The 22,405-nt window shown below is 43.5% G+C and overlaps 1 protein-coding gene across 1 annotated transcript in view; it reads left to right on the top strand.

The window, feature by feature from the left end:
- Positions 1-1,862: 1,862 nt before the first annotated feature.
- The window catches only part of snrnp200 (small nuclear ribonucleoprotein 200 (U5)), a 90,785-nt gene continuing 70,242 nt past the window's right edge, over positions 1,863-22,405 (top strand). Inside the window, exons 1-10 of the mRNA XM_078429177.1 lie at positions 1,863-1,980; positions 6,839-7,002; positions 8,065-8,236; positions 11,864-12,056; positions 13,973-14,028; positions 16,629-16,727; positions 17,018-17,170; positions 17,425-17,524; positions 19,585-19,721; positions 19,835-19,918. Coding sequence (XP_078285303.1) covers positions 1,936-1,980; positions 6,839-7,002; positions 8,065-8,236; positions 11,864-12,056; positions 13,973-14,028; positions 16,629-16,727; positions 17,018-17,170; positions 17,425-17,524; positions 19,585-19,721; positions 19,835-19,918 — 1,203 coding nt within the window. The 5' untranslated portion in view covers positions 1,863-1,935. The remainder of the gene's footprint in view (positions 1,981-6,838; positions 7,003-8,064; positions 8,237-11,863; positions 12,057-13,972; positions 14,029-16,628; positions 16,728-17,017; positions 17,171-17,424; positions 17,525-19,584; positions 19,722-19,834; positions 19,919-22,405) is intronic.

Below are 22,405 nucleotides of genomic sequence, written 5' to 3'. Positions count from 1 at the left end.
ATTAATTTTACCAATTGTGTGCCTCAGTTAACGATGAACCATTCTACATGTCCCAGATGGAGTAACTCAGTGGGATAGGCAGCTTCTCTGGAGAGAAGGAATGGGTGATGTTTCGGTTCAAGACCCTTCTTCAGACTGAGAGTCAGGGGTACAGAGATAAGGAAGTCTAAAGTCAAGGGGGCGTGGCTGTGTTCTGCAGCTGCGGCTCACCGGTAGTCTCTCTGTCTTTTTTTTGTTTTTTTTGTCTATTGTCATCATTTAATGTACGTTTTGTCCTATTTTTAACTTTGTGTATGTGGGGGGTGGTGGGGGGGGTGGGGGAAACCTTTTTTCTAATCTCCTCCTCAACGGAGATGCGACCTTTACCGTGTCGTGTCTCCGTTCGCGCTACGGCCTAACATCGTGGAGTCGGCGGCCTCCAACTGGGATCGACCTTGAAGACTCCGGTCGCAGTACCTGGACTTACCATCTCGGAGGCTTCGGCCGTGGGCCCTGCAGACCGCAACATCGGGAGCTCGTAGGTCCCTGGCTGGCGACCGGCTTTTGGGAGCTCCAGCCGTAGCAGCTTCGACCGCCCCGAAGCTCGAGGTACGATCGACCCGCTCGCAGGCCCTTCATCGCCCTGCGTGGCCTGGCCCCGGCACTTTCCATTGCCCGGTGGGGGCTCAGGACCTTCATCGGCCTGCTCGGCTCGGCCCTGGAACTTTCCATCGCCCGGTGGGGGCTTCAAAAAGTTGGGAGCCTCGATCACCTCGTGGCACCACGGGAGAAGAATGAGGAGGAGATAAGACTTTTCTTTGCCTTCCATCACAGTGAGGGTGTGCCTAGAGCAATCACTGTGATGGCTGTTTGTGTTAAAATTGTATCTGTGTGTCCTGTGCTTTTTGTTGTATACTGCCGGACCCTGACGTGAGAGGACGCTGGCGCTGTTTATTCGCCGCTTCTCCGTTAGGATAGTTTGTCTGTTTGTTTTTATGTTATGATTGTTTTTGTAAAGCGCTTTGAGCTTCTGGTAAGGCGCTATATAAAATAAATGCTTATTATTATTATTATTATAAAGTGTGAGACCGAGACATCACAGTGTCGACGAGACACAATGGGGATGGAGATGTCTTGTTCTCACATCTTTTGCACTTTCTTATTATTTCCCCCTCCCCCGACTCTCAGTCTGAAGGAGGGTCTGGACCCGAAGCGTCACCCATTCCTTCTCTGCAGAGATGCAGCCTGTCCCGCTGACTGACGTCTGTCTTCGCCCAGGAACCACGCCTGCCCCGAGCGGGCTCACAGGCCGCCGGCAGTAACCATCATAGATACTAGAGGAACAAGATGGACCACTCGTTGAAATCGCGTATCCTGAAGTGTCGTACGCAGAGGAGCGTAGCGTCCGCCATTTTAGGAGTCAAAGGCCGCCGTTCGCTCTGCCTCTCGCAGTGTAATCAGTGATGTGGGGGAACAGTATGTGTGGTGATACCATTAAAATACAGAATATATCTCACCTATCAATTCACAGATTTTTGATGATACCATTAAAATGCAGAATATATCTCACCTATCTGGAATATATATCACCTATATGGATGGGAGGGGATTGGAGGGTCATGGTCTGAGAGCAGGTAGATGAGACTAGGTCAGAGAAAGTGGTCGGCGTGGACTGGTAGGGCCGAACGGGCCTGTTTCCGTGCTGTAATTGTTATATGGTTATTATATGGTTATCTAGTCACAGATTTTTGGTATTTTTCTTTTTAAATGTTTTGGCAAGTTTCTGCCTGCTAACATGGCGCCGTGACATACCACGGTTTTTAGGGTCGAGTGATCTATCTTGTTCCTCTAGTATCTTTGGTAACCATGGAGACCACGCGCCCTGACCCCTGACCCGGACGCACATGCTGGTGCCGGAAGTGGCGGGCACACTCGGCGAGTGGAGCGGCGGCAGTCATGGCGGACGTCACTGCTCGCAGTCTGCAGTATGAGTACAAGGCGGTAAGTCGGGCCTGCCTCACGCTGGCCAGAGTTCGAGAGAGAGGGAGAGGGGGGTCTGCTCCTCGGTGCGGCTTGCTCATGTTATATTGCCGACTGGGCTTAGATCCGCCTGGGCGGATCGATTAGGCACCAAGGCTGAGTGAGGCCTGCGACGGTAATGAGCCCAGATGGTGGTGATGGGCGATGTTAGAAACAGAAAATAGGTGCTGGAGGAGGCCGTTTGGCCCTTCTAGCCAGCACCGCCATTCATTGTGATCATGGCTGATCATCTACAATCAGTAACCCGTGCCCGCCTTCTCCCCATATCCCTTGATTCCGTTAGCCCCAAGAGCTCTATCTAACTCTCTTTTAAATTCATCTAGTGAATTTGCCTCCACTGCCTTATTGTGGCAGAGAATTCCACAAATTCACAATTCTCTGTGTAATAAGGTTTCTTCTCACCTCAGTTTTAAATGGCCTCCCCTTTATTCTTAGACTGTGGCCCCTGGTTCTAGATTCCCCAACATTGGGAACATTTTTCCTGCATCTAGCTTGATTTTACACGTCTCTATAAGATTTTAATTCCACCTGTCAGGAATGTGCGAATTAGGGTAATACACAGCCAAATAAGCATCAGTGTACACCAAAGAAACATTGTTTAGCGAAGTCTGAGACTTTGTGCGCAAGCTCTCACGTGTCTCAGTTTAAAAACCCAGGTAAAGGATTTGCGCTGCCTCGGATAATATGATGACTAATTACAATAAACAGTGCAATTTGGAAGGATTTCTCTTGTTTATAAGAATCGTACAACAATATGTACGTATAGGGGGAGGTATTTCTAACTACTGCACCAGTCAAAAAAGAATTACGCAACCGAATCCTGGCTTATTTCACTGAGTCTGTAATCATGCAGCTCGCAGTTCTATCAGTACGCATTCGGGTTCTATTTAATTGTGGCGAGTTCATATGCTTAGAGAGTCATAGAGTGATACAGTGTGGAAACAGGCCCAACTCGCCCACACTGGCCAACAATGTCCCAGCTACGCTGTCACTGGTCCCACTTGCCTGCACTTGGTCCGTATCCCTCCAAACCTGTCTTATCCATGTACCTGTCTAACTGTTTCTTAAACGATGGGATAGTCCCAGCCTCAACTGCCTCCTCTGGCAGCTTGTCCATGTACACAACATCTGCAGCTCTGCCCTCATCAACCTTTTTGGTTAAAAAAAATCAGATTTGTGATACACGACCTCCCGTGTACAAAACCATGCTGACTATCCCTAATCAGCCCTTGCCCATCCAAATGCCTGTATATCATATCCCTCAGAATACTCTCCAGTAACTTACCAACTACAGATGTTAAGCTCACCGGCCTATAGTTCCCAGCATTTTCCCTGTAGCCCTTCTTGAAAAGAGGTACATTTACCACCCACCAGTCTTCTGGCACCTCTCCTGTATTTAAGGACGACTCGTAAATTTCAACCAGGGCTCCTGCAATTTCCTCTCTAGTTTCCCACAATCTCTTCGGATATATCAGATCAGGCCCTGGAGGTTTGACTACCTTCAAACACAACAGTACCTTCAGTACTTCTTCGACAGTAACCCTGACTGCTCTGAAGACACTTCCAGTATCTGCTCTAATTTTCTCCGTCCTACTGTCTTTCCCCTCGGCAAATACAGAGGAGAAATACTAATTTAGGACCATGCCCATCTCCTGTGGCTCCACACAGAGGTGACTGGTTCGATTCCTGAGAGGTCCCACTCTCTCACTAGTTACCCTTTTCCACCTTAAGTATTTATAAAATCTTTTGGGATTGTCCTTAATGCTACCCGCCAGAGCCATATCCTGGCCCCCTTTTGCCCTTCTGATTTCCTTTTTTAGTTTACTCCTTATTTCCCAAAACTCCTCCAGGGATGCACTTGATCCCAGCTGCCTATACGTGTCCCATGCACCCTTCTGCAATCCACACCTGTCCAACATCTCCCTGCAGCTAGTTTTGTCCCCAAGATAGATTCAAGAAGCTGGATTAACTTCAGACACTGGTATGAAGAAGGGTTTTGATCCAAATCATCACTTATCACTTTTTCCCAGAGATACTGCCCGACCCGCTGAGTTACTCCAGCTTTTTGTGTCTATCTTCGGTTTCAACCAGCATCTGCGGTTCATTCCTACACTAATACCCCTAATCCAGATATCATTTAGTGAACTTCATCTACACCCTTTGCAAAGCCTACACATCCTTCCCATTTTGGGGCAACCAAAACTGAACTTAATATTCCAAATGTGGCACAAACAAAGTCATATAAAGCTGCATTATTACTTCCTGACTTTCAAACTCAATGCCATGATCTATGAAAACAAGCATTCCACATGCCCCCTTTACCAATCTATCTACTTGTGTTGCGGAGTTACTTTAACAGAGTTACGGACTTGGACTCCAAGATCCCTCCAAACATCAGTGCTGTGAAGTGTCATGCCATTAATTGTACATTTTTCCTTACATTTGACTTCCCAAAGTGTAATACCTCACACTTGCTCTGAATAAGCTCCATCTGCCATTTCTCCGTCCAAGTCTGTAGCTGATCTACATCCCGCTATCTACCATGACTGCTTTCTTCAGTCCAGGATTCCATCAATCTTGGTGGCATCTGCAAATTTACTAACCGACCATCCATGTTTACCTCCAAGTCATTTCTGTATATCATAAACAGCAGAAATCACAGCACTGATCCCTGCGGAACTCCACTGATCACAGACTCCAGTCTGAATATTCTCCTTGCACCACAACCCTGTCTTCTATCAGAAAGCCAGCTCTGAATTCATGCTACCAAGATTTATCCACTTTAGTGCTCTTCAAGTGCCCCAATATCACCTCCTTCTTAATCTCAAGCTGCCTTTGCATATTAATATTCTCCACACTGATCTCACTGTCCTCAACGTTCTTCTCCTTGGTGAAAACAGATGCAAAATGCATGTTTAATAATTCACCTACCCCTTACTCCATGTACAAATTCCCTTCTTGATCCTTGAGCGGTCCTGTATTCTCACTGGTTACCCTTTTGTTTTTAATATAGGGTATATATAAGCATTGGGGTTTTCTTTAATCTGAATCCTGAACGCAATGTTGTGGCCTCTTTTGGCCCTTTTAATCACTTGCTTGAGTTCCTTCCTCCTTTCTTTATATTCCTCAAAGTCCCTGTCTGATTCAATCCTCTTAAACCCTGCATGTGCTTCCTTTTTCTTTTTGATCAAATTTACTACCACTTTGGTCATCCAAGGTTCTTTTTCTTTGCCATCCTTATCTCTCCCCCACACTGGAACATGCCAGTTCTGAACTTCGATCAACTGGTCTTTGAACAATTTCCACATGTCAGATGTAGACTTGGCCAATACGATCGTTACCAGTGTAACCACCCCAAGCTCTGACCTAATAAAGTTGTTTGCCTTAAGGCAATGTAGTACTTCCCTGCAAGGTGCAGCCTTCTCCCAATTCCAAACAATCTTAAAACTTAAGATGCTCTTCCACTGAAACACCAGTCACCTGACCAGGATCTTTTCCCAACACAAGCTCCATTCTAGACACAAAATGCTGGAGTAACTCAGCGGGACAGGCAGAGAAGGAATGGGTGACGGACCCGAAACGTCCTTCTCTCCAGAGATGCAGCCTGTCCCGCTGAGCTACTCTAGCATTTTTGTGCCTATCTTCGGTTTAAACCAGCATCTGCGGTTCCTTCCTGCACAAGGCCCACTATGTTCCCTTCTCATTTGGATCTATGTATTGTTTCAAGAAACTCTCTTGGATACACCTCACAAATTCTGCCCCATCTCAGCCTTTGAGCAAGCCCCAGTCAAATGGGGGAAGTTAAAGTCACCTACTAAGACAATCCTGTTTCTTTGGCATGTTTCAGTAATCTCTACATATCTGTTCCTCTATCTACCACTTGCCATGGAAAGTCTATAGTACAATGCCATTAGAACGCTTGCACTTTCCTCTATCTTCCACGAGAGCCGCTTTTCCGTCTGGACAAATCTTTTGTTTGTTTGTTTGTTTTTATGTTTTGTTTGCTCTGTAAAGCGTCTTTGAGTTTCCTGAAAAGCGCTATATAAATTAAATGTATTAGTAGTATTATTATTATTATTATTACTTACAATAGTAAGTAATCTGTAATAGTAAGAGATCTGTAATAGAATCCCATTAGAATGCTTGCACGTTTCTTCTTTCTAAGCTCTACCCATATCGCCTCGGCGGATGAATCTACCACTATACATCAGAGGTCTAGTTGAAAATGAATAATGAGATATCTAAAGTGACACAAAGAAAATGTTAAATACTGAGTAGGTCAGGCAGGATCCATGAAAGGAGAAACAAATTTAGCTGACCTGAAAAGTAATAACTGTCCTGTGACGCTGCTCAACCACTTTAGGTGTTTATGCTTTATTCCAGTCTGCGCAGTTTACTATTGAATGAGTGGTCAGTGCCTAGATACTGTGGATCTTTATGTTTTGATTAAATCTGTGTTTAGGACAAAAGCAAGCTTGAGACGTCAGTATTGCTACATCTGTTTTTATTTTATTTCCACCGGTCTTGTAGGTCCACTATTATAAAAGTAGTTCCACACTCCTTCCAAACACCAAATATTGTATATTGTATCTAGTCATCAATTCTGTTTCTTAAACACATCTAACCAATTATATATCTCAATATCAATATAACATTGATTCTAAAATGCGAAATGAGAGCGCTGCCCTGTTAAACAGGTGGGGGAGTTTTTAAATTCTGCCCTTTTTATCTACAGTTGTAGATCTTGGGTAAAGGTTTGTGTGAGTTTCTGTTCATCTTGATACATTTCTATTATTGTAATTTATTTTCTATTTTGCAGAATTCCAATCTTGTATTGCAAGCAGATCGTTCCTTAATTGACCGAACCAGACGAGATGAGCCCACAGGAGAGGTGCTGTCACTGGTGGGAAAACTGGAAGGGTCTCGAATGGGAGACAAAGCTCAGAGAACAAAACCACAGTTGCAGGAGGAGAGACGAGCAAAGTAAGTAACGCCTAAAGAGCTGGAGTAACTCAGTGGATCAGGCAGCATTTATGGAGGATATGGTAGTCTGAAGAAGGTTCCTGACCCGAAACGTCACCAATCCATGTGATTCTCTAAAGATGCTGTTTAACCACTGAGATAGTTCAGTGACTGTTTATTTTTGTAAACCAGCATCTAGAGTTTTTTGTGTCTTAAGTAAAGCCTATATTGTCAACATTTAAGATTGCAGTTGAATTGTAACTAAAGACATTTATTTGCCACTTAGTCATGGTATACAAAATTTTCCATGTTGTGTGTGTTTATTTTGAATGGTTTAAATAGCATGTCTGATTGGAATAATTGATAAATCAGAAGTTAGTTAAATATTTATGTTCAACATTTTTATTAATGTATTAAAACATACAGAGCTTTCCAAATGATAGGACTAAACTAGAATTTGAATTTATATTAAGTAGCTTAGAACAATTTCTTCCTTACATTTAATCAGCTTTCAAAGGACATTGCAATATATGAAAGGAAATATTTGTCTTCTATGCACCACAAGAAATTATATCAGGGCCATCCACTGACATATCTCTGCAGCTGTTAAAAAATTATACATTCAGCTTTCCCGTCCATAGGAAAAGAGATTCAATTTTTCTACAATGGACAACACTTGCGAAAGTTCAGGAGAGAAGAAGCTGGTTATCTGGTGATATTTATCTGGTGATATTTGTTTGTGAAGTCTTGCATTTTATGAACTTTCTTCTGTTTTCATTCAAAAATAATGATCATCAGACTCAGAAAGTGACTTGACAGAGGGGCTGATCTCTGGGACTTTCGAGGTGATATGCTAAGTTGCTGTGTAAATGTAATTCTGTATTCATGAATAAATGTGTGCCAGTCAGTTACGACAAGTCTTTGCAGGTCTTTTTTTTTTTTTGTAGAATATATTTGGTAAGACTTCTCGACCATGTTTCATTCTCTGTGAACTGTTTTTTCCCCCACATTGCTGTATTCAAATTAAATGTGGCTTCCTGTTTCGTTTGTCTCTTATATAACTACTTGGGTCTTTTCACACAGACGGAGAAAGCGGGATGAAGATCGCCATGACATGAATAAGATGAAAGGTTATACATTGCTGTCAGAGGGAATTGATGAAATGGTTGGAATTGTGTACAAACCAAAAACAAAAGAGACCAGAGAGACTTATGAGGTGCTACTTAGCTTCATTCAAGCTGCACTTGGTGACCAGGTATGTGTTTCCACAATGTCCGTAGGCCAGACAACTGGACTACTTGCATTGCCGGTCTACTGGGGTAAAGATCTTAATGTTTTGCTCCATTGTTTTTAACAAATGGATAAAACACGCTGAAGCTTAATTTTAACTCTGAAGGAACATTGTTTTGTCAAGGATTGTGGCCTTCCCAATCAGATGTTGATTTACCTGCCTGCAAGAAATTATATGCCGCTGAGTCCCACAGCAGTGGGGAAACCATGTTCACTAAAGAACAAGGACATTTAGATGGCGTTTAGATAGTGAACGCCTCATCATGGGAGCAGATGCAGTGGAGACGGAGAAATTGGTGGCATCTGTGCAAGTGGCGGAGCAGGAGGTGTGGTCCACATAACCGATTTGAGAGAATTGCTGATTGTTCAACACAGATGAATAGCCAGGAACACCGAACTGTAATCTATGTATATAATGTGTGCAAGATACATCTTCTGGATGCACTGGGACGCATCCTCAGTGATGTGACCTGGGGTCATCGGGAGTTTCGGGTCTCACAACATCAGACACCCTCGCCCAGGCGTCCCAGCCGGGGTTGATCAGGCCCCGACTTGCGTCCCAGCAGCAACTGCCCATGGATCAGCCCTCTTAATCCAAAGCCATCTAGTGGCTTTCTCTGCGGCTTCGCTTGCGGATTGAATGGCCCTCTTCTTTGCCAGCCCCGTAATGCCCAATTGGTTGAGTACTTTGCAGAGTGAGCGTCCTGCAAAGCCTCTACAGCCCACCTCTATGGCCTCTGTGCCGGCACATCTCCACCAGCACCTGGTACTTTGCGCGTTTCCTCTCATTTGCTTCTTCCATACGCTCTTCCCAGGGCACTGTCAGCTCCAGAATGATCAGCTATTTTGTCACTTCGGAGGTGATGATCATGTCTGGCCGGAGTGATGTTACTGTGATGTGCTGCGGAAATTTCAGCTGTTTGCCCAGATCGACGTGCAGCTGCCAGTCAGTGGCCGTGTAGAGGAGGCCCGCCCTTGTTTTTGGTTGTGGGCGAGACTTCTCTCCAGCTTTGACAAAAGTGATTGATTTCTTCGGGGCATGGTGGTGTTTGCTGTTATTGATGGCAGTGGCTATGCTCTCAGCAACCACCTTGAGCACCTGGTCATGGCGCCACCGATAGCGACCTTCACCAAGGGACTTTGGGCAGCTGCTGAGGAGATGTTCTAATGATATATAAGAAAATAACTGCAGATGCTGGTACAAATCGATTTATTCACAAAATGCTGGAGTAACTCAGACTGAAGAAGGGTCTCGACCCGAAACGTCACCCATTCCTTCTCTCCTGAGATGCTGCCTGACCTGCTGAGTTACTCCAGCATTTTGTGAATAAATCGAGATGTTCTAATGATCCCCTTCCAGTGCAAAGTGGACAGGAAGGTGTCACGCTCTTGCCCCAGACTTGGAGGTTTGCTGGGCTTGGTAGGGCATCGTAGACAGCTTGGACAAGGAACCGGACGCGCTGGGAATCTGCCTGCATGATGTTTGACCAGGTAATCCTGCGTTGCAGTATGCTCACCCACCTTGTCCACGCTCCCTGCTGCCTGAGCCCCACCGTCCTGCTCACAAGCTCTTCCTCCACACCTGCTCTGACCTCTTCCTGGATGAGATGGTGTCTCTCCTTGCCCTGGGCCTTGCCAACATGGGTCTTAGGGAAGTATCCCAAGCCCGCTCTGCCAGTTGCTATGACTCCCACCAATGCGTTTTGTCTTAGGCGTGACTCTGCCACCCCCACCAGTTCCTCCCTGTTCTCACCTCGATGCCAGCCGATGACACCTTTTGGTCCCTGGAGTCCCTGTACTGTAGGGCTTCTCTTGTCCGTGCCACCATAAACTCTTCAGTGAGACCACTGAATGGGAGCTGCAAGATGTTACTGGTCCCGCACAGTGCTGCACTGTTGAGGCTGCGGGGAAGGCCAAGCCACTTGCGAAGAAAACCACTGATCTTCCTTTCGAGGGACTCAACTGTGGTCAATGGAACAGCGTAAACCAGGAGAGGCCACAGGACACGGGGCAGGATGGAATGCTGATAGATCCAGGCCTTGAATCTGCCAGGTAGGCCTGACTTGTCGACTTTGGTGAGCCAGGCTTCAAGGTCTTCGATGGACTTTTGAATGGCGGCAGAGTCTCTCAGAGTTGCGTCAAAAAGCTTCCCCAAACTCTTGACAGGTTGCTCAGTGATGGAGGGAATGGCAGTTATGGATAATAAGAAGTGGAATTTGTCAGTCACCTTCCCCTTCTTCAGCCTTGACTTGGTTGGCTTGAAACTCATCCTTGCCCAAGTGATAAGCTTCTCAAGGCCTTGTAGGATCCACTTACTCCCTGGGACCGATGATGTGGTGATGGTAAGGTCGTCCATAAAAGCTCTTATTGGGGCCTGTCGTTAACCATACTTGGTTAGGGGGCCTCTGCATTCCACCTCGGCTGACTTGGCCACCATGTTCATGGCAAGAGCAAAAAGAATAACAGAAATGGTGCAGCCAGTTATTATTCCTTTTTCCAGCCCATGCCAGTCTGATGTTTCTGACCCAGAAGTCACCCTCAGCCTGAAATTATGGTAATAATCCAAGATCAGGACCTTGATCTTACTGGGAACATGGTGGCGGTGTAGTGCAAGCTCAACCAGTCTGTGTGGCATGGACCGATAGGCATTGGCCAGGTCCAACCACAGAATGTTATTTGGAGAATTTATAAGAAAATTTAGAATTTCTTTGCTGATTGTTTTTTAAATTGTTTTTAAGCCATGGTATTTAATAGGGTAGCAAATTATTTTGTTTTGTTCCAAAAAGCTGCTGGGCACTGGCGTTTGAAGCAAACATACAATCGGCTCTCTGCATTGAAACCATAAGCAAACAGTGAATCTTGGTGTTGTAAAGATGTTTAGGAATTAATCGATTTCCATTTGTATAACCTGGAAAGGCACATGTACTATTTTCAGGGCAATGATTGGTCTCGCACCATATAATACATTTTGAGCAAAACCATTAATTATTCAACACTTTGTACAATCTGAATAATTCGGTAATAATCGCATACTGATTTGATGTCATAAAATTAATTCTGCCCAATAGAGATTGTTCACTAGTAATGGAAAACAAATAAAATTGCAAAACTAAAATAGAAAGGCTGGAAGAAGTCATCCAGTCAAGCGGTATCAAGATTATTCACCAAATAGTGAAAAGATAATGTTTTGCCTTTCAATTGATTACATTTTGGCAGGTTAATATTTGAATATTTTTTTACTTATTTTCATTACTTTTTATTTGTTATTTTAGTTTTCAAATATAATCAGAGTTGATGCACTTCCTTTCTTACTGTTTATTCAGACCCTGTTCATAGTTGGTGTTTCTTATCTTGAGTGCCTTATGTACTCACGTCACTGCTGAAGGTACAGGTGGAATAGATAGGACAAATACATTGCTAGCTGCATTTCCTCTTTTCAGTTACATCTGAAATACAAGCAATGAGTGAGTTAACGTGGGAAAAGCAATGGAGTAAATTTAGCACTCTCTGTGAGTGCGACATTGTTAATATTTATAATAAGACAGCTTTCCTTTACACGTGCAGCAGGGGGATTATCTTGTTTCTTTTCTAGCCCCGTGATATCCTCTGTGGAGCCGCTGATGAGGTCCTGGCTGTGCTGAAAAATGATAAACTGCGTGACAAGGAGCGGCGAAAGGAGATAGAAATGCTACTGGGGCAGTTGGAAGATACTCGTTACCATGTGCTTGTAAATCTGGGAAAGAAAATTAGTGACTATGGAGGAGACAAAGAGGTGCAGAATATGGGTAAGCAGAATCAATACTTCCCAGTTAATAAAGATGCTGATACTCGTCACAATCACCTGTTCTAGCTGTGGACTCCCATATTGGCGAGACCAAGCTGAGACTGGGCGATTGTTTCGCTTAACACCTTCTCTTAGTCAGCCTTGGCCTTCGAAATCTTCCGGTTGCCAAACACTTTCATTCTCCTTCCCCTTCCCATACTGACGTTTCTGTCCTGGGACTCCTCCACTGTCAGAGTGAGGCCAAACGCAAATTGGAGGAACAGCACCTCATATTTCGCTTGAGCAGCTTACAACCTAGCGGCATGAAAATTGATTTCTCTAACTTCAAGTAACCCTTGCTTTCTCTTTCTCTCCGTCCCTCCTCCACCCTTGTCATCCTACTAGTTTCACGGAGGTCCTGCTTAGTTTCACAGTTTGTATCCACTTATTATCATCTTCTCCACAGCCAACAATGGACCATTGTGGGCTCCACCTTTCCATGATCATCGTTGCTGACTTCGATTTGCATACCTTTCATTCATTTATTCTTTGTACTTTTTCATATCTCTAATTTCCCTCCGTCTGAGGAAGGATCTCGACCCGAAACGTCACATATTCCTTTTCTCTCAGATGTAACTCCCTGAGTTGCTCCAGCATTTTGTGTCTATCTTCACAGTAAATAATCTGCTGGGTTAGGTTTATTATTGTCACAATAAAATAATTTTGTAAGCTATCAGATCAGACAATACCATACATAAATACAATCAAGTCAAACTCATGTACAACAAAGGGAAAGATAAAGAATGCAGAACATCGTTCTCAGCATTGTGGCAGGTCAGATATCTCTGGCATTTGGCTAACCAGGTAATGGTTGCAGTGTTTTGGGGCCCCACTTCCCATTCTCCCCACCAGCTTATTGGGCCGAGGATCCGCGTTACCATGGAACACACCATGTTGACTGGAACACTTATCATTGTATCGTGTAACATCTTTTTTTTTTAAACGCTGAGCTAAAGGAATGCTGGAGTCTGAATAGGAATAGCATCCAAAAGTCTCAGCATCTACACTCAATTAATCATTCCACTGCAACTTGGTTTCAGCTATTGATTGAATTTGGATTTTAACATTAGTTTCTGATTGCCATTGAGTCTGCTACTGTGAGGAATACGCTCAAGCATTTCACTTACCAATGTCAATTTATTAATCTGTTTATCTTAAGTGCTCGTGCAGTCGCAATAAAGATTTCATAAATAAGGAGGCAGTACTTTCCTAAAGTCCACAGCTTCTTCAAACATGAATTGATTTGCTTAGATTTTGACCACCACACTGCACCTGTGTATCTACTGTTCCCTACCCAGCTGTAGGTAGAAAGGCGATCCATCACGGTAGCAGACCTGTGTGTAATCAAAAGCTAATGTTAAGATTCAATTTCAATTAATAGCTGTAACCAAGTTGCAATGGAATGACTAGTTGAATGAAAATACTGAGACTATTGGATGCTATTCCTATTCACACTCCAGCACACTTTCACTGCAAGGAAACAGCAACATCAAAATATAATTATTCATTGGTAATGAACGAGAATGAAACTTCATTAACAAATGACATTCTTTTGATCTGTATCTGGGAAAAAGGGCTATCTTCTAAATGTCAACCTCTTTGACCTAAATCCCCTTTTCTTTTCGTAAGTACTCTTTTTTTCAACCTGCCTACCGTGTCATTAGGGTGATTTAATAAAAAAAACAGCCCAAGAATGAGCAGGGGCACACTAAAGAGATACAAGGTGTTGGAGTAACTCAGTGGGTCAGCCATCATCCGTGGAGGACATGGATATTGACGTTTCTGGTCTCTAGGAAACACAGCATCTGCAGTTTCTTGTTTCTGTACATCTTGGTTTTGAGAACTGGTTGGAACTAACGTTGCATTTTCCTCTTCCAGATGACAACATTGATGAGACATATGGAGTTAATGTGCAGTTTGAATCTGACGAGGAGGTGAGTGAAATATATTTACAAATCAATTACCCGTTACACTTTTGTCTCTAAGAGTCATAGTGATACAGTGTGGAAACAGTGCCAGCCCAACATGTCCCAGCGACACTGGTCCCTTTACCTGAGTTTGGTCCATATCCCTCCAAACCTGTCCTATCCATGTACCTGTCTAACTGTTTCTTAAATGTTGAGATAGTCCCTGCCTCAACTACCTCCTTTGGCAGCTTGTTCCACACACCCATCACCCTTTGTGTGAAAAAGTTACCCCTCCGATTCCTATGAAATCTTTTCCCCTTCACCTTAAACCTATGTTCTCTGGCCCTTGTTTCACCTAGACTAGGCAAGAGCCTCTGCATCGATTCGATTTATTCCTCTCATGATTTTATACATCTCAATAAGATAGCCCCTCATACTCCTGTGCTCCAAGGAATAGAGTCCCAGCCTACTCAACTTCTCCCTATAGCTCAGACCCTCTAGCCCTGACAACATCTTTGTAATTCTTCTCTGTACCCTTTCCAGCTTGACAACATATTTCCTGTAACATGGTGCCCAGAACTGAACACAATACTCAAAACGTGACCTCACCAACGTCTTATACAACTGTAACATGACCTCCCAACTTTTATAGTCAGTACTATGGCTGATGAAGGCCAATGTGCCAAATGCCTTTTTGACCACCCTATCTACCTGCGACACCACCTTCAATGAACCATGCACCTGCATTCCCAGATCCTTCTGCTCTACAACCCTCCCCAGAGCCTACCATTTACTGTGTAGGTCCTGCCCATGTTAGACTTCCCAAAATGCATCACCTCACATTTCTCTGTATTAAATTCCATCAACCATTCCTCAGCACAGCTGGCCAATCGATCAAGACCCTGCTGCAATTTTTCACAACCATCTTCACTATCTGCAAAACAACCCACTTTTGTATCATCTCTTAAGTCAGGAAATTTGCTCAATGGAAAAGTGGTGGGCAGGGAGAGCTAATCCAGCCCATTCAATATTTGGAGGCTGAGAAATAAGGCATAATGGGATAATGCTGAGTGTCTGTGATTTGTGAGGTGGATGCAGCAAAGTTTCATGGGAAATAGACAGGCCAACTGAATGCTGAGGACATGGCTGATAAACTGTGAGAAAACGGTGTTGGTGTTCAAGAGACAATGAAAGTTAACCTGCATCTCTGATTAGTGCTGTGTCAGTAAGTACTTATCAGCTATTCATTCCTGCTGCAATCAGAGATTATATTCTATGTTGCATCTAGACACGGCACATTGACACAGCTGGTGGATTTGCTGCCTCAAGCCTATCCTAACTTGGATTAGATCCTGACCTCTGATTCTATATATGTGGAGAGGAAACGGGTTTCCTTCAGGTGCCCTGGTTTCTTTCCTCATCCCAAACTTGTGTCAGCTGATACGTTAAATGGACACTAAAAATTGCCCGTAGACACAAAATGCTGGAGTAACTCAACGGGACAGGCAGCTTCTGTGGAGAGAAGGAATGGGTGACATTTCGGGTTGAGACCCTTCTTCAATGAGTTACTCCAGCATTTTGTGTCTACCTTCTATTTAAACCAGCATTATCAGATCTTTCCTACTAAAAATTGCCCTCTTGATTTACGAGGATATTGCCAGGACTTGAGGACCTAAGCTAAAAGAAGAGGTTGAGCAGGCTAGGACTTTATTCCTTGCAGCACAGGAGGTTGAGGGTAATCTTATAGAGGTATATAGGATCATGATGGGAATAGATGCACAGTTTTAGTAGGGGAATGAAGAACCAGAGGCCATATGATTAAGGTGAGAAGGGAAAGATTTAATTGGAGATTGTGGGCAATTTGCAACTTTTTCACAATGAGGGTGGTGGGTATATGGTACGAGGTCCCAGAGGGGTAGTAGAGGCCGGCACTATAAAAACATTTAAAAGACATTTGGACAGGTACATGGATAGGATCGGTTTAGAGGAATATAGGTTAAAATGGGCAGGTGGGACTAGTGTAGATGGGACATCTTGGTTGGCATGGGCAAGTTGGTGTGAATGACCTGTTTCCATGCTGTATGACTTTATGTGCAGGTGGGTGGTGCAGACTAGGTGGGAGCAGTTGATTGGAATGGATGGAGAATAAAATGGGAAAGATGAAAATGGGTGGCACAGACTCAGTGAGCCAACTGCTTATTTCTGTACTCTGGCACTGAAATGGGACCAACTGCACTGTTTAGTTTAGAGATAGTGTAGAAACAGGCCCTTCAGCCCACTGAGTCCACGCCGATCATCGGTCAACCATATACTAGTTCTATCCTACACACTCTAGGAACAATTTACAGAAGCCAATTAACTTACAAACCGGCACATCTTTGGAATGTGGAGGAAATCAGAGCACCCTGAGAAAACTCACACGGTCATAGGGAGAATATACTAATTTCTACAGAGAGCACGTGCAGTCAGGATCAACCCCTGGTCCTTGGCGTTGTTAGTCAGCAACTCTACCACTGCACCACTGTCAGATTTTATGAGGATAAATTTTGTAATGGTGGGTTTCTGAAATGGGAAACCCTCTGCAGATTGTTTAGTTTAGCCTTTTTTTTTTTGAATTTCTATTTCAGGAGGGTGATGAGGATGCATTTGGTGAAGTGCGGGAAGAAGCATCGGATGAGGACACAGAAGGCGAGGAAGCAGACATCAGCTGCACACTTTCTGCTAATGTGAGTCTTGGCATAAATATTGTGCGGTGTGAGCATGGGAAGAATGCCCGGAATAGTGGGCTCCTGAGAGGGAAGGTAGCTGTTTGGGAAAATATTGTTTACTTGCCCGATTCTGTTTTACTTACAAACGATGACACTGTGTCAGGTTGAAGCAAAATCCCCACTGCAATGGGAGAGCGGCATTAATAAGAATGGCCATTCCAAACTAAAATTGAGACTGGGGTTCATGGTAATTTGTATATCGTGCCATTGTTTATCGTGCCATTGTGAGCTGCCTTTGCTTTTCTCAGCTGGGTACTGCTGGAGATGTGCTCAGTGCTAAGAAGAAAGACCTCCATCCCAGGGACATTGATGCTTTCTGGCTCCAGAGACAGCTCAGCCGCTTCTACGACGATGCCATCATGTCGCAAAAGAAAGCTGACGAAGTGCTGGATATCCTGAAGGTGAGTTCCAAACTGCTGGTGGAGTGCCCAGAAATGGGCAATGTATTCTATATGTAGCTTTTCTTTTGTTACCAGCGTCGTAATTTTTAATTTTTGTACAGCATTTCCAAACTCATACATAAAATGATCACTTAATGATACAGCTCGGGTTGAATTCATTTTAATCATTTATTCATGTTTCTTCATGGACGTGGTGGGCTAAATGGCCGTAACAGATTATTTTCCATCTTAGATATCTTGTGCTTCTGTTTCAGACAGCCGGAGATGACCGAGAGTGTGAGAACCAGCTGGTGTTGCTTCTTGGTTTTAACACTTTTGACTTTATCAAAGTCTTGAGGCAGCATCGCATGATGAGTGAGTATGAGATCTATGTTTGCATAATCTAAAATATATTCTTTAATTGTATCTGTCTGCAGAAAACATGAAGTCAGGTAATCCTTCTGTCACTTTAGTACAGGTTCCACCTGATACTCAGAAGTACACAAGCCTTCCTAGCTTCCAGTCATCAACTTAAACTAGAAGATACAGCAGTACAGCACAGGGACAGGCCCTCCAGACCACCTTGTCTGTGCCGAACATGATGCCAAGTTAAACTAATCTTCTCTACCTGCATGTGTTTCATATCCCTCCATTCCCTGCATATCCATGTGCCTGTCTGAAAGCCTCCTTAGTGCCACTTTCATATCTACATCTATCACCACCCCTGGCAGTGTTTTCCAGGCACCCACCACTCTCTATAAACAAAAACATTGTCTTGCACATCTCCTTTAAACATTCCCCCTCTGACCTTAATGCTTTGTCCTCTGGTCTTTGACATTTCCACCCTGGGAATAAAGTTCTGGCTCTACCCTGTCTATGCGTCTCATAATTTTATATTCTTCTGTCGGGTCTCCCCTCAATCTCTGACATTCCAGAGAAAACAATCCAAGTTAGTTCAACCTTTCCTTATAGCTAATAGCCTCTAATCGAAGCATCATTGTGGTAAACCTGCACCCTCTCCAAGGCCTCCACATCCTCTCTGTAATGGAAGACCAGAATAATGGAACACAATACTCCAAATGCGGCCTAACCAAAGTTCTATAAAGCTGCTTCATGACTTCCTGACTCTTGTACTTAATTCCAGGACTGATTAATGCAAGCATCCGGTACATTTTCTATTCCATCCTATCAACTTGTGGTGACACTTGCCTGTGGGAAGATCCCTATAAGCTCACACCCTCTAGTCCTGGCAACATCCTCGTAAATCTTTTCTGAATCCTTTCAAGCTTGACAATATCTTTCCTATAATATGCTGTCCAGAACTGAACACAATACTCTAAATGCGGTCTCTCCAACGCCTTATACAACTGCAACATGACCTCCCAACTTCAATACTCAGTACTCTGACTGAAGAAGGCCAATGGGCAAAAGCCCTTTTGACCACCTTATCTATCTGCGACGCGACCTTCAAGTTTGCCGTTTGCATAAATTGTCACTTTCACAGTGAATGAAAGATGGGAAAGTGAATCTGGTCCTGTGTGATACCCTATCCTCAGCCAATAAGTGAGCCAATAAGTGAGCACCTAAATAGGAGAATGGAAAGAACCATTAACATTTGATTCTGATAGTGCTCTGTTTTGGAGAAATCACAATGGTGCAGTGGTTAGCACTGCTGCCTCACAGCTCCAGCAGCCCAGGTGCGACCCCGAGCTGTGACATTTCTGTTTTCTCAATGATTTAATTCAATGATTCAACGATGCTTTATTGTCACAGTGAAATGCTTTGTTTTGCACACAATAAGGGACCAATAACTTTTTCTAAGTCATAAAAGAAAATAAATATAAAAGATATGTAAATAGTTTATGTCGCTATCCATACCATTACATACTCTTTCTCCTGAAAAAATTCACTGCTAGTTGCCTCATTTCACACCGACATGGAATGATAGCGGAAGACAAGTAACATTGTTTCTTGTGACTTGAATGCTGGATATTTCCATGGCGCAGTCTTATCTCTTATATCTTTTAGACTTTACACTTTAGAGATACAGTGTGGAAAAAAAACTTCCGCCCACCGAGTACGCGCTGACCAGCGATCACCCTGTACACTAGCACTATCCTACGCAATAGGGTGAATTTTCACTTTTTTTAACCAAATCCAATTAACCTACAAACCTGTACATCTTTCTAGTGTGGGAGGAAACCGGAGAAAACTCGCGTGGTATTCTTTGTTTCTTTGCTGAAAGACTGGAAGCAGTAAAAACGTGCATAAGATTGCTGTTTGTAGTTTTGACAAGTTGAGTAGCATTAAATTGTGAGTTTAGAGTGATAATATACATTTGTCCAACCCCTTAGTCTTTAATATATTACTGACACTACCGCAGCTGTCCTCCCCACCTTACCACTCACTGCTTATTCTCTGCTTTGTCCTGGTAGTTCTATATTGTACTTTACTGGCCAGTGCTCAGAGTGAGGCTGAAAAGGAGAGGATCCAGAATAAGATGGAGGCAGATGCAGAGCTTTCCAAGGTTCTCTACAAACTTCAAGAGACTGAAAAAGAGGACATAATTCGGGTAAGTTGCAGTGTAATGCTCAGGCATGCCGTTCACTGCCATCATCCGTTTTACAAACTGGAAGCTAAAAGAGTTTTGAATTATATTTATCAAAATGATATGTGCCTTTGTAGGAAGAAAGATCTCGCAGAGAACGAGTTCGCCAGTCTCGTGTGGATACAGACCTTGAAGCAATGGATCTTGATAGGGAAGGGGAGGTGAGTCTAGTTTAAGTGCGAATATAAAACAACAATTGTGAAATGTCATAGAAAATCAATTGAAGGCAAATGATTAAAAAATGCTAGTTAATCGAAAGAAAAACTGTCTTACCCTAATGTAGGGATAAGAATGGTTCTGTCCCATTCTACTTAGGAAGAATAAACCATTAGCCAGAGTTCCTGCTCGTGTTTGCTATTCTGTGATTGTAGTGCTGAGGTCAAGATGGTGCATGCAGATTGGAAGTGGGAATTTTGTTAACAATCACCAGGTAACCAAGATAATTCTCACCATTAGAAAGTTAGAAAGAAGAAACTAAAGGTAGTTACCCTTGGATGATCTGCTTGAAGCAATCAAATTATTGAATAGGTTGAAGAGTGTAAGCATAAGGTAAGATTAAAGGAAAGAAATGCCGATTGTAGATCCTCCCAGGTTACAACAGTGTTCTTTACCTGAGACTCGAGACTGCAGATGTTGGAATGTAGAACAACAAACAAACTGCTGAAGGAACTCAATGGGCCAGGCACAATCTGGAGGGAAATGGACATTGACATCTCGACCTTTGACCCAAAACGTTGTCTGTCCATTTCCTCCCATCAGTTGCTGCCTGATTCATTCAGGGCCTCTAGCAGTTTGTTGCTTCTATTCCTGAGAACTGACCCGCTGAGTTACTCCAGCGTTTTGTGAATAAAAACCTTCGATTTGTACCAGCATCTGCAGTTATCTTCTTAAACTATTCATAAGATGTAGTAGGCTGGCAATATATTTAAATAAAAACATAGGACAATCAAGAGATGATGTAGTTAAACTAGGAGATTTAACTCAATCATTCAGATATTATCTCGATTCAAATTCCCACATGGCAGGAGATGTTGGAATTTGGTTCTGCCTACAGCAGTGGGCAGATCCATGCCACCGATCTCCCAAACGCTCGCTCGCTTTTGCGGCTGTGCATGAATGTAGGCGTTTGTAACTTGGGGCGACCCTGCTAAGAAGGAGCACAGCTTGACCTCTTGAGAAATAAAGCAGTGCAGCTGACTGAAATGGTAATGGGAGAGCATTTTGGGACCACTGAATGTAGTCGTAGTAATTTAAAACTGTCAAGGAAACGGAATAGGGCTGGTCCGCAAGTGAAATTCCTAAATTGGGGAAAGGCTAACTTTGATGGTATTGGAAAGGAACTTGCGAGACTTTTAAATGTGAAATAGCAAGAGTTCAGTGCCAGTGTGTTCCTGTTGGTGAAGGGCAAGGACGGCAGGTGTAGGGAGCCCTAGATGACAAGAAATATTGAGGCTCTGGTCAAGAAAAAAGAGGTGTATGTCAGGTGTGGGTAGTTGGAATCAAGTGAATCCCTTGATGAATATAGGCAATGTATGAATGCATTTAAAAGAGAAATCAGGAGGGCAGAAGGGATTAATGAAATACTTTTGGCAAATAACGTAAAGAAGATTCCAAATTCTTCTTGTAGAATTCTACGTATATTAAAGGCATAACTAGGAACCAAAGAGGTCATCTGAATGATCAACAAGGTCATCTGAGTGAGGAGGCACAGGAGGTGGGTGGGGTGTTAAATGAATATTCCTTAGAAACTGCAAACCTTACATCGATGAGCCTTACATCGGTGAATGGATAGTTATTGAAGGAGATAGTCAGCATGGTTTTGTACGTGGGAGGTTGTGTCTCACAAATCTGATTGAGTTTTTTGAAGACATAACCAAAAAGGTCAATGAAGGCAGAGCTGTAGATATTGTATATATGGACTTCAGCAAAGCATTCGACAAGGTACCTCATGGTAGGCTGCTTTAGAAGGTTAGATCGTATGGGATCCAAGGAGTGATTGCTGAATGGATAGAAAATTGGCAACCTGGAAGGAAGCAGTGGGTGATGGTGGAAGGTTGCTTCTCGGACTGGAGGCCTGTGACTCAGGGTTCGGTGCTGGGCCCGTTACTGTTTGTCATCTATGTCAATGATTTGGAACAGAACATACATGGCAAGATTGGCAAGTTTGCTGATGATACAAAAGTGGGTGGTTTTGCAGATAGTGAAGATGGTTGTAAAAAATTGCAGCATGATCTTGATCGATTGGCCAGGTGAGCTGAGGAATCGTTGATGGAATTTATAGAGAGAAATGTGAAGTGTTACACTTTGAGAAATCAAACATGGGCAGGATCTATACAGTGAACGGTAGGGATCTGGGGAGTGTTGTAGAGCAGAGGGATCTAGGAGTGCAGGTGCATGGTTCCTTGAAGATGGAGTTGCAGGTTGTTAGCGTGGTCAAAAAGGCTTTTGGCACATTAGCCTTCATCAGTCATAGTATTGAGTATAGACGTTGGGAGGTCATGTTGCAGTTGTATAAGACGTCGGTGAGGCTACATTTAGAGTATTGTGTTCAGTTCTGGGCACCATGTAATAGGAAAGATGTCAAAATGGAAAGGGTATCGAGAAGATTTACGAGGACATTGTGAGGACTAGAGGGTCTGAACTATAGG

The sequence above is a fragment of the Rhinoraja longicauda genome, chromosome 36 (assembly GCF_053455715.1).
Source record: "Rhinoraja longicauda isolate Sanriku21f chromosome 36, sRhiLon1.1, whole genome shotgun sequence".
NCBI lineage: Eukaryota > Metazoa > Chordata > Chondrichthyes > Rajiformes > Arhynchobatidae > Rhinoraja > Rhinoraja longicauda.
The sequence above is the reverse complement of the archived record's forward strand: the minus strand, read 5'-3'. Positions and strand labels throughout refer to the sequence as shown.